Source organism: Mauremys reevesii, linkage group 13 (assembly GCF_016161935.1).
Source record: "Mauremys reevesii isolate NIE-2019 linkage group 13, ASM1616193v1, whole genome shotgun sequence".
Classification (NCBI taxonomy): Eukaryota; Metazoa; Chordata; order Testudines; family Geoemydidae; genus Mauremys; species Mauremys reevesii.
The window spans coordinates 35,955,416-35,968,559 of record NC_052635.1 but is presented as its reverse complement, the minus strand read 5'-3'; the positions used below and the strand labels follow the sequence as shown (position 1 = coordinate 35,968,559).

The 13,144-nt window shown below is 37.4% G+C and overlaps 1 protein-coding gene and 1 long non-coding RNA gene across 4 annotated transcripts in view; both read left to right on the top strand.

Annotated features, from left to right (window-relative positions):
- Positions 1-7,092, top strand: part of ZNF217 (zinc finger protein 217) — a 36,289-nt gene extending 29,197 nt beyond the window's left edge. For all 3 annotated transcript variants that reach the window (XM_039499506.1, XM_039499507.1, XM_039499508.1), the window contains 2 exons: positions 3,152-3,280; positions 4,936-7,092. In XM_039499506.1, the coding sequence (XP_039355440.1) occupies positions 3,152-3,261 (110 nt within the window). In that variant the 3' untranslated portion in view covers positions 3,262-3,280; positions 4,936-7,092. The remainder of the gene's footprint in view (positions 1-3,151; positions 3,281-4,935) is intronic.
- A 636-nt stretch (positions 7,093-7,728) lies between these two features.
- On the top strand, positions 7,729-8,738 carry LOC120381313. Its single transcript, XR_005588023.1, has 2 exons — positions 7,729-7,761; positions 8,028-8,738. It is a non-coding gene; the product is annotated as an uncharacterized LOC120381313 (long non-coding RNA).
- The last annotated feature ends 4,406 nt before the right edge of the window (positions 8,739-13,144 follow it).

Below are 13,144 nucleotides of genomic sequence, written 5' to 3'. Positions count from 1 at the left end.
GTTACTGATAAAATCTTACCTTTAGCTGAGCACTGAAGTTTTTTAATGTGGGAGTTTACTTTTAGAAAGCATTTGTCTTAATTTGATGCGGACATTATCTGTCTGTAAACATTACTTTGCTACCATTATGTATTTTCAGTAAAACACAAGACAGCATTGGCTGCAGTGATAGAGCCTGTAACTTCTTTGACCATCTGACAGCTAGACGCAGAAATAGCCATCCACTAGTCAAATTTATAAACTTTGAAACAGTCTCGGCCTTTCATCTTTTGGTTAAACTGCTTATTGTGAGTAATGTGCAGTTTACATGCTCAGAAGAAACTGATGGTCTGTCCTTCAGTCCAAAGGAGGGCCTTCTGTAGATCTTTTGCATGGCCAATAATGGCTTCAAGAAGATCCTGTACCTAATAATCCAGGATTTCAAGAAATATTCTAGGCATTAATGAGTAGAACCCTATTGATTTTTGGTGAAAACCAGGAAGGGGAAAACACATTGAGCCCCTTGCTTGCATTTAGTTAACATGCACGCACGCATATATCTATATCTGTCTCAGGTCTGCCAGTCCTCTCAGTAGAATTTTTAAAATATTGACAACCTGAATGGGCTCTTTTTCTGTCTGAGATTAATAAGAATAGTGACATGGAGTGGAGGATGGAAAGGGAGGCCACATGGCAGAATGGGGTACAATGGTATTGCAGTAGAAGTTATGGAGGGGAGAGAGACACAGCCAGAGACAAAGGGAAATGAGGAAATTGCAGGGAGTCCCTGAAAATAAAGGGGTGGGAGCTTGCAGAGGTGGGAATGCAACAAACCCCTTTTGTTGCTTCTGTAGGTTGAACTCATTCACACAAAAGCATGAGACACTGTCTATATAATGCCTACATTGGTGTTCACCTGGATTTTCTCTTTCCTTTATGCTTCTTAAAAACATCTGCAGACCTAGACCTCTTACTATGCTAAACCTTTATGGCATCTGAAGAAAATTCTACTTCTGAAATCTGAGCTTGTGGACAACATAATACACACACTGCAGCATGTGGCAATTATAATGTCTGTAGGAACAGTCCTACAGGTGCAGCTGTCTGCACCTGTAGGCAGTGAGGTCTGTAGCTTGCAGATGATAATTTTAACTTCAAATAAGTTCTGCAGTTTCCACTTCTTAGTCATCTAAACAACCGTTTTTCCCCATACATGGCCTCAATTAGATACTACAATGAAGAAGGCCTTAGAAGTAGGTAGAAACCAAAGATAGACTTTCTAGGCCAATACAGTTTTTGATGACCTTCAAAAATAATAATTAAAAAACTTCTTGCAAACTGTCATCTCATTGACGTGTCACATTATCCTCCAACTCTAAGATAATCCTCTTGATGTTGCCCTATACACGAGTAAATTCAGATGATTTGTTTTTTGTGTGAGGGGAAGGCGGGGGGAGTTGGGAAGAGGGGACAGGCAAATTCTGCTTAGTATTAGACACTTAATGGGGACAGGCTGGAGATTGAAAAGTAGTCTGTTTTTCTTCTGTGGTATAAGTTACAGAGAAACTTTCTTACCCATTATAAGTATGTAGGTATAACTAAAAGTAGTAACAACTAGCAATCCCTTAAGGGATATGTTTTATAAGACAGCAGTTGCAAAGAGTTGCAGGTGTACAGCTGCAAGTTCTGGTACCCTTATTTCTCCCTGGTGATCATCTAAAACATGATGATAAACCCCTTTTTATGGCCTGTGTTGTCTTGTGTAAACATTATTTAGGTCCTATGAACATGTTATATCACGTTAAATGCTGGATCAAATTGTCATGAGAATATGTTCCACTTGGCAAACTTGATTAAACCATGTTCATTGCTCGTAAACTGTGCCAGTTTGCATTGCCCTGAAGAGACAGAAACATTCTGAAACCATTCAGTTTGTGTTACTCTCAAATTAGTCATCCTTTGCAGTGGCAACACTCTATCAAGGGTAACCTGTTGGCTGGCTGATCTGGCCGAGGTTGAAAATTGAAAACAATTGCTTAGGCACATTCCAGCAATTTTGTAGATTATGTTGAAATATTAATTTATTTGCCATTTTAATTTAACTAAAGCCTTACTGTTTTTTTTCACAGTGCATTTAAGGCTTTCATGGAATATAGACAGTAGTTGAGCTGTTGTATCCTAATGCAGTATTGGTTCTTGAAACAGATGTGACCTTTTTCTAAGTTTTATGCAATGTTTTAGACACAAGCTAATAAGATTTAATATGACCAAGCATTGATTTAAACCTGTATTTAGAAATCTTAAGTGATCCTTTTAGTAATTAAATCAATAAGCACAATACTGCCTTCGTAACAGCATTACATACAAAGATTTAAAACAAACAAAAAAAGTATAAACTTTCTGTACACTTACCACATTGAAAAGAAACTTTAAACTTGAAATGCAATCTGTTACCATGGCATATTAAATTATCAAAAACTTCTATTTGAAAGTGATGCGTATGAATCACATAGAGGAGGTAGAAATCCTGTACCTAGCACCACTGCATTTAGACAGATGACTTGTTCAGTTTTAAAATAAATTAAATTGAACGTGTCTGTAAAATAGGTTACAATGCAAGCCCAATAAAAGTTATTGTGATAGACACAAGGCAATGTGGATTCTAGTTCATTGGAAGTATTCACTTTGACTAGTAGACTGGTCTTTTAGTAAATAAAAAAAAAACTTTTGAAAAAAGTGTACAGACTGCGTTACATTGTGTTTACATGTTGCTGATCTGTGTAAGAGGAAAACCTTAATTAGAATGAAAGGCTGATGGAACCTTTATCTGTATATGGGAGTGATGTTTCATATAAAGCCCTAATATTTGAAGTTTTTATTTTTTTTCTTAGATGCCTAAAATTCCATTCCACTTTTTTAGGATTGTTCTTCTGCAGTATGTCTTTATTGTACTTCTAAAATTGTTGTGCTGTGCATTGGTTTGATTGCTGTCTGAACTTCAGTGGCAAAGCGTATGTACATAAGTAGTTTGTGTAAAGCACTTTTGAATCATTGGGTGAAAGGCACTGTAAAATCACTTCACTTGCAAATGAAAAGGGTATTGAGTAAATTGTATGATGAGCCTTATTTTCCAACTAATCTTGTTAATGCCTCTTAAAATTTACTTTATCAGGAAAAAGGCCGGTGTCATACCAACACTTATCTAACAGCATGCTACAAAAGCGAAGTTATGAGAGTTTTATTGGCAATGCACGTTTTCGACCAAATGACAAGAAAACTTGATTATTTACTTCAAGAAATGGTAAACAATCCTGTTAATTAAATGGTTTTACTTTTCATATTTGTTAAATCTGGCATCAAATATATTGGTGCATGGAATTATTAGAAGTTATGAAAAAAAGTGTGAATTAGGTCAGTGAGAAGAATAAAAGTCCCCTTTACTATGAAAAATGAACTAAATATCACTGTTAGTGTTTAGGATTGTATTTTGAAAAGTCCAAATGACTTGGTTTAGAACCTTTATCTTTGATAGTAAATGTGGAGGGGCTTGTTTTCCAAAACAAATGGGAGCATTAACAATATTTAAATTAAATCTATTAAACTAGATTAAAGGGTTACAATATCAGTCTATTAAGTGTTCAAGGGAAGGATCTACTCAAAGTTAAAATGTAAGTTTGTCAATTCTCCTTGTAGTTTTTTTTAATTACAAATGAGGAGGCAGCTGGCATTAGCTAGGATTCATGCACTTATGAAAACTTGATCTCTAAACTTGGTATCTAAGCTATCATGTCAGACAAACGTCCCTGCCAGTATGGGATTGTTCATTGCACTGCATTTTTTAATATTCACAAGATGGTGTAAAATAACTAAATTGCCACAGCTTGAGTCAAACTTTAACTATTTTTCTGGGTAGAGATTGATGCACAGGATGCCATGCATTCTTCAGGAAACACTTCCTGATGTTCAGCTCCTTGACACTGACACTTCATGTATTATGTGCTTGGAGTTATACAATCTTATTAGTCATTTTGTTTCTCCAAGAGAGGCAGGGGGGAGTCTTATAGTCAAGGCAGTCAGCTGTAACTCTGGAGTTGAGGCTTCTGTGTAATCTTGGTCAAGTCACATAATCCACCTTTGTCTCAAATCACTATAATCCAGGGTAGTTCTTCCCTCTCGCTGTTTAGGATAAGGTAACTGTTTTTGATGTGTTCAGATGCTCAGCTGATGAACACCCTAGAAAAGACTATATACATAAACAATTCTGTATCTGGTTTTTACTCCTGATTTATGTATTCATTCTCTCTAGTCTCTCTAACTGCTTTTGTTCCTCTTTCTAAAATTCCTTCCAGTTCAGGTAGATGCTGCTTGAATGCTGAAGTGTCCAGACCTGTGCAATAATTTACATATAGTTCTACGTGCTCCACAGATCTGAACTATCACCTTTCTAGTACATAAAGCAAAGCTTTTATATCTACAGCATGTTAGATTGTTTTGCTATAGCACTGTTCCTTGGGCCTCGTCTAGGGTGACCAGACAGCAAATGTGAAAAATCGGAACGGGGTGAGGGGTAACAGGAGCCTATATAAGAAAAACCCAAAAATCAGGACTGTCCCTATAGGGTGACTAGATGTTCCGATTTTAGTCTCATCTGACTTTTTGCTAAATGCCTCCCAGTCAAGTTTCCCCACCTCCCCCCAGCTTGGATATCTGTCTGTCTCTAACTTTATTTCCTCCTTCTATTTCTATTAATGGTTTGAGTGTCTTGAAAAGCTGCTTTAATTGACAATTTAGTCTACCAAATAGATGCCACACTTCATATGAAAACATTGTCTAAATATGCCTATTAAAGAATGTGTGTGTGTATATATAATTTCAATTTTAATATTTAAAGATCTTTCTCTAGCTGTGTTTGATTTTATTACAGTTTATAGCACAACTATTTTTGGTTTGTTCTAGGTCTGAGGACGCAAATGCATATTTTATGGAGTTATTACTTGCAGTTCATCCCTTGAGAGAAATGAATGGTGAAAGCTACTGAACTAAGCTGTGATTGTACTGTATATAAAAACACTACAGTTTTATAATATTGGTTCTGTTAACATTTGTACCAAATAGCCATAAAAAAAATGTAGTCTGAACAGTTGGGTTATAAAGGTGTGGAGAATGTGTATCTCAATGTTGGTCTTGAATAATATTTTTCTTTAGAATTAATTGACCAAATATTAGGTAGGAATTATATTTTTACATACTTGAGCACTGTTGAAAAGAGATCCTGTTTGAAATAGTATATAATCCTTGCACCTCAGGTAAACTCTGTAAATATCTAAGCATGTTGATTTAAATACTGTTCCTTTTTCATAGAGGTGGCAGTTTCTCATATTGCATTTTTCTGCTAGAACTGTTAGTTCATTTGAAAAAGTTATTTAAAAACTATGACATTAAATTGTTCAGTTTAGAAGTATTGTGATCATCCTAGCTAAGGTGCTAACTGCTGGCTGTTCAATCTTGCACATACTAGGACCATAATTTGTTGAAGCAGACTTTGCTTCTGTTGAATTGATGTTTCCAGCATCTTATCTTTAAAAAGCAAGAGAGAGAGAAGCATCTTGTCACCATCCTGTGCAGGATCTTTCATAGTGTTCCTGGGACAGTCAGAATTCTCTCCTTATGTTAAGTTCATAGTCTCGTAGATGAACATCACCAACAGTTAAACTCTAATAGCAGAGTGTACAGAGGACTCATGGGACAAACAGGAAATATTTGAATACTTCAAGTGTTTAGGTTTTTACCAAATGTAATACACTCTCTTTCACTTAGGAACAACATAGTATCTTTATTTCTGCATCATTTTGTCCAGACTCAAAAATAACAAGTATGTAACAGGCTTACAATAAAAACATAGGGAACTACAACGTTTTCTTAAGGGGATGTGGCTTATCATGGTTTGGCCTACTTGACTGTGCTCAGAAGCTGCTTGATATCCCTCTAGCATCTTAATTACAAACTGGAGTGTTGGAAGTATACTAAGGAACAGTCTGCTATGGGAGAACTTTGTTCCTTGTATTTTTATGAAGACAGCAAGAGTTTTTTCTAACACACATGCAATTAAATTTAAAGGAGGATGGCCAGATATCAGCCAGTTGAGCTGTTGCATATTTTGACACTTGTTTCTACATAAAGCCTGTAATTGAAACTTGATTCTTCTGTATCTAGTTTTGACTTCCATATATTTTAGTTTAAAAAAAATGTTTTTGCACTGTTCATTTTGCTCTTTGCCCCTCATATTGCAATTGTAAAATAGCCAAGCATAGAAATTCTTGTTTTCATTATGCAACTTGAGACATTCTAGTTGTATGGCTAGTTCCTGTAATTTAAATGGAATCTAATTTTAATGTCTCTGTAAACTGGCAATGTAATGAAGTGCTGTGTATCAGGAAATTGTACACTATTTACTTTTTTCCTGTTCATAAGCTGAGCCATATGTACATAATCTAGATTGTTTTCCTAGTTTTGCACTTTTATAGCTTATTTTTTTGAAGATGAATTCACTTGGAAGATGGCTAATCTATTTCTGTCTGATCTTTCAATGAGTCTTATAGAATGCATGCTGTAACTGTCTTTATACATCTTAAGGGGTTATGTAATTAAAAATTCCACAGGGCTGCATTAAGAAAAAAATCTTAATTGCCAAATCTGTCTTTAAAAGAATCTCTTTCATGCTGGTACACTTTTTTTTCTCAAGTTTATTTTTTGGCCTCTTCCCAAATCTCTTGGGAATGGATTAGAAAACAATGTACTCAAAGATTTGCCCATTTCATGGAGTTACAACCCTGTACTTCAAAGTACACTTTTGCCCATCAGTATTAACTATTGGGATACTACTGGTTTTTATGTTTCTTTGGAGAGAACAGTGCATGTATAGAGGTACAAGTTGTTGATTTTGTTTTGTTATATTTATTTCATTCCATTTTGTCTGATTTTTTTTAAAAATTGTTGAAACCTTAAGTTGTCAAGCAGTAGACACACATTACTCATTTAATTTATACTGTATTTCACTTTAGTTGAGTATGTTATTACATGTGGATGTAAATATATCTTTGGTGTTTTTGCAAATCTGCCTTTGTCTTTTTTGTTTTTGTTTTAAAAACTTCAGAATATTTTAATGTTCACTTGAATGACGCTGGAGAGTTAAATGATCAAAGGTCAGTTGAATACAAGATTCCAGACAACTAATTTGAAGAACGTCTATTTAGCTGCCTTTTTCTAGAAGGATTGCAAAAGAAGCCCATGCTTCCCCTTCAGTTGCCTCCACTTGATTACCTCTCCTAGATTTATACTCTATGCAATGCATTCTTAACAGTGGATGGAAGAGATCAGGAACTCTTCATAGATAATTCAGATAAGGGGTGATCTTTAAAAGCTTCAGACTTGCCATGGACTTCGTGGTCACTGAGAACAAATGCCTTCTGAAACAACTTGGGGCCTGTGTGGCGGTGATATTTTTGTTGTTGAAGTGCTGAGCACTCTCAACTCCAGTTGAAGTAAAGGGGTGCTGCTTGTGCTTAGCTGGATTTAGGTGTATGGGGCGGAGAAGAAGAGTTGGAAATCTGATGAGTTATAAAGGTATTTAAGTGCCTAACTCCCTCTGAAATCAATTATCAGAGAGGTAGCCGTGTTAGTCTGGATCTGTAAAAAGCGGCAGAGAGTCCTGTGGTACCTTATAGACTAACAGACATATTGGAGCATAAGCTTTCATGGGTGAATACAAAGTGGGTCTGTTAGGTATGCTGCAGGCAGTGCAGGCAGCAGTGAAAAACAAAACTGCAGCGCTGCAGCGCTGCAAAGCCAAAGCGCCTCAAGCGCAGCGCCCAGCGCTGGGAGCCGGAGCCCAGCTCCCAGCACTGTCCCAGGTGGAGGTGGAGGAGTGGGGACGGGACAGCGCTGGGAGCTCCTCAGCGGCTGGGGCTAGCGCCAAAGCGCAGCAAAGCGCTGCCGCGGGAGCGCTGCCGCGGCAGCGCTTTGAAGCGCTAATGTAGCCATAGCCTTAGTCTATAAGGTGCCACAGGACTCTGTCACTTCTTTCTGAAATCAATGTGAATTAAGTGCCTAAACACATTTGAGGATCTTGGCTTTAATCCTCAATGAAGGGGAAGTCCATGGAAAGCCTGGAACTTAAAAATAAACATGGGAATCAGAGCAAAAATGACTCTTTAAAGTAGTATGTGTAGGGGCTAGGATGGTTTCTCACTCATAACTAAAATGTTTTAAAATGAGAACCTCAGCTGTGTGGTTAAGGCTTGTCTACACAGGTGAGACTTATCTTTTTAAGGTGGCTGTGTCATCATTCACTCTAGCAAAGGAGGTCTGTAGTAGATCCCCTTTGTGCTTCAGTAGAAGACTACAGGATCTACTTTAATAAGCCCTGCTGTACAATCATTAAGATGTAATTACTATCCTCTGATATCAACAGCAAAATAAACCCATCCTGGTGTATGGAGGGTTGATAATATATATGAAATAATTAAAATGCTCAGTAATTTAGGGTCTCTTGCTGCTTCTAAAGTCTGAGATTTTTGCAGGTCTGTGGTGTTGCTATTCTTCCTTCTCTCTCTCTCCTCCCCCACTCCACATTGCTAACTGGAGCGAGATATTCTCTCCAGGTTTTAGTTCCGCATAGAGAGTCACTAACTTTCTGTGAAATAGTACATATGAACTAAGACCCTAATTCAGGTCAGGTGTAATTCCAATGCCTGGGCACAAAGTGCCCAATATTTCTAAGATCTCCATTTTAACTGATACTGAGCTGGGACTTGTCAAATACAGTGGAAGATTTAAATTGACCAGGAAGGGAAGCACATATGGAGATTCTGTAGTCTGATGGTGTGCAGCCTGTGGTCCAGGAGTCACTTGTGCTTCTTTGGGGATCTAAATTGTGGCCCTCAAAGGCATCTGATTTTTTTTGGAAGAACGTGACTTTAATTATGACATAAGGGACCAGACACCAGCTATGGGTGAAGAGACTAAAACATGCACCAACCATTTCTCCTTCCTGACCCTAAACTTGCCTCTTTGCTGGGGATTGTGAGGAAGGAGGTACACAATAGCTATGCTTGCTGGGAATCAAAGCATGGGAATTTCTGTGGCTGGTTTCTGTTCCCTTTGTAGCACCTGAATTGAACAAAGGCAGTGGAATAAGGCTGAGAATCTGCCCCTAAATGATGATTGTGGTCCTCTGACCTTTTGATGTACTCATTCCTCAAGTTGAAATGACTGGACTGCTATGGTGCCACTTATTGTTTAGGTGCTTGTCACTGGCAGCTGGATGGGGTGATACCTCTTGCTTTTAGATCTTGATAAAATCTTTACACGACATACCAGAAAAGTATAATGGATTTAAACTGGTCAGATTCAGAGGACTAATTTCTAGTGAAGGGCTGGAGCTCTTTGTTCACATACTCACAGTTGGGAGGGATGTTGATGCTGATGCATTCTCATCTGCACCTGATTGGACAAATTAGACATTTGCTCTTATATGCAGGTTCATTGCTTTAATGGTTTATTTGCTTTCTGGACTGAGAGGACCTGCTGCCATCAAATAAGTATCAGACCCTTAATAGACCTGGCCAGACAAGAATTTCCTTTTGTGAAAAATTGAATTTTTTTACATTTGGCAACACAACCAAAGAGACCTTTCAAATTTTTTCTTGAAAAAACACCAGACACCAATCAATTGCTCTCTTCTCAGTCTTTCCTGTTGGCACTGCTCTACTTTGTATAAATAAATATTTATGGGACTGTAAAGACTGACTTTGGCGGACTAGTGATTAGGGTACTTGCCTGTTCTTTACCCCACCTCAAATTCCATGTTGCACCTGAAACCTTCCAAACACACGTTGTCAAATTGCTTCCACAAAACGTTTTAGTTTTGACAAAATACTATTTTTCAAGGCAGCTGTAATCTATTAATTTTGTGTATATTCACTGCTGCTTATGTATTTGTATCACTGGAGCACATAGAGATCTTGACTGAGATGAGCAGTGCTTGTGCCAAAGATTTGTGTAATAAACAGGGGAAAATTGAAGTATCAACCCCATTTTTCAGACAGAACTGAGGTAGAGATTAAATGGTTTACCCTTTGGGTATGTCTTCACTACGGGCTGGATCGGTGGGCAGCGATTGATCCAGCAGGGATAGATTTATCATGTCTAGTCTAGATTCGGTAAATCGATCCCAGAGTCCTCTCCCATCTACTCCTGTACTCCAGCGCCGCGAGAGCCATGGGGGCGGGGGAGGGAGTAGCAGCAGTCAACTCACTGCAGTGAAGGCACCATGGTAAGTCAATGTAAGTGTCAACTTCAGCTACGTTATTCACGTAGCTGAAGTTGTATAACTTCGATTGATTTTCCCTTCGTCCCCCAGTGCCCAGTGTAGACCAGGCCTAAATCATACACATCAACTCCATGTCATAGCTGGGATTAGAACTCTGCATCTCAGTTCAGTGCATCTCGCCTGGTAAGAATTTTTTCAGTTGTCATTTTCAACCTTTAACTATCGCTTCCACCATTATTGAAAATTATCGTGACCCTGAGACTAATATCACTGTAGTGATAATGGGAATAGGCTAGGGAAGTGTGTGAGATTGTGCCAGCTGATATAAAATCTGTACTGGATACAATTTTGGTTAGGAAATACCATATGCAAGAGGACAAAAATGTCAATGCAATTTTCAGGTCTACTATAAACAGGTCTTTTAAAATGGCTTTGTTAATCTCTGATGTAGAATACAAAAGGCTTAAGGTAAACAGCAAGAAATGTGCTGAATTGGAAAAAAAATCAAACTATTTTTCTAGATTATTACGTAGTAGGCATCTGTATTAGCACTTAAATACTGCATGTGCTCTGTTTTAGGCCCTAAGTCATTTATTGTGTCCATGAAATGCACTAACATACAGATAAAGCTAGCCTGGACTCTTCTGACACAAACTGAAATTTGTGGGGAGGAAAGGGTTTGTTTTGACAAATTCCTTATTTTGTTCCCCCCACCCCAAATAAATGGTCTGTCCCACTTTGACATTTTTTAAATGAAATTCCACTTTGGCATTTGAAATAACTTGATTTTCAAATTTAATAAAACTTGAATAAAAATGTAAAAGTCCCATTGAGATGAAACATTTTGATATTTAGTTCATGAAAGCTTTTCAGATTTTTAACTCAGTTCAGCACAGGAAGTTTTTTGAAGTCTATCTCATGATATAGGAAAACCGTTTCTCACCCAGCTCTGTACATACAGACACTGAATTAGGCCACATCAGTGTATGCAGCCTGTAGTTTCAAACCACTGATACATACCAAAATCAACTCATTTAGCAAATTATTTCTGAATTATGGAACATTCAAATGAGGGATTATATTAAAGGGATGTGGTGGAACATACAGTCCAGAAGAGAATGTGAGGTGTTTGAAATATTAATTCCAAAACACCAAAGAACTGGCTTTGATTTACTGTAATTATATCAGTGTAAGTGCTTCAGTTTTAACTGTGGTGAGTTAATATATTTTTACTTCACATTAACTTACTTGATGACCTCCACGGTCTTTTATCAATATTTAAGCCTTTCCACTGTCCTATGAGAAGTGAGCATTATCCCCACGTAAGAGCTGAGGAAACAAAGGAGTAAAGAGGTTAGAGGTCTTGAACAAGGTCACTAACTTAGGGCAGGGCTAAACTAGAGAGTTTAGCAGAGAGCTCTCCCGGTGGCTTCAATACTCTAGCCCCCATGAGCTGCAGTAGCTATGTTGGCTGAAGAAGCTCTCTTCCCGACATAGCAATGTCCACACCAGAGCTTATGTCAGTATAACTTTAGATCACTCAGGGAGGTGGTTTATTTACGCCCCGAGCAACATAAGCTTTGCAGACATAAGCTGTATGTAGATATAGCTTTAGTCAGGAGCGAAAATAGAACAGATCTGTTCACTGTGCTCCATTTCTGTTACATCAAGATAAATCTGGAATGGCTTTATTGCCTGCTATGAAGTTCTTCTGGATCTATGGAGAAGGGGAACTAGATTCAGGACTTCCTGCTTTAGCTACTAAACTAGCCACAGTGCAAACTAAGAATTTATATGTAAACAAAATTAAGCCTTATCATAGTAACTGTATTTCATTTTCTGCAAAGCACTATGTTCCATTCCACCTTCAAGCAGAGTATCATTTCGGGGCTTTGAGTAATGTCTAAAATGCTGGAACATGTAACCAAACTGTATGATTTCACTACTGTAATTATAACTGTCAGATCATTTGCGTGATAGCATTAATTGTAATACTTGTTTGGAGAAATTCATCCCTGTGCTTTTAATAAAATTGTAGTCAGCTACATAACCAAAGAAAATGTTCTATTCTTTGCTTTAAAATTATAAGGAAGCACCATTCATTTTCTCTTACTAGGAGGGTTTAGTACTGACTTACAAAGCTTAACACCCTCACCCCTACCCTTCTTCTTAACAGACAAAGAAAACATGGGGGGGAAATTGGCAATACAGTACACTACAGCTCAATCTTTCCAAGGTATAAAGTATTTCTTCACTAATTTGTGCACACTTAAACATACTACATTTAATTAGGATTAGCAATTTTTTTAATTGCAGGTGATTCATGGGGAAAGTCACTTAGTTCTGAGTGCATTCATGCATAATGACTTTAAAATATTAACCTATTTTAGGTTAACTCATGAACTTCATTCATACTTCATTGCACCTGGGAAAAATTAGTTTAGAAAATGGCTCATATATAGTAAAATCCTTTTGTTGGGGAAAATATGGTCCACATTTTCAAACAGGAGTGCCACTGCAAATGTATAATTTGTACATCCAATTATGCAAATTGAGTGCGCAATAATCAGGCATGCTCATTTGCAGATGCACTTTTGGGATCTGTAGTGTACTGCAATCACAGCAGTGATGTATGTGACTTAAGTGTGAAATTGTTTACTTTTTTTTGTATGTGTGCAAGTCTTTCTCATTGTGAAAGAACACATTGCCTTGAACATACATATATATATATATATATATATATAATTTTTAAATGAGGCCAGGCAATGCAAAAGATAGAATGGGGGAATATTTTTTTATTCACTAGTTGTGGATCCTTTTAGTGTAGTGTCATGT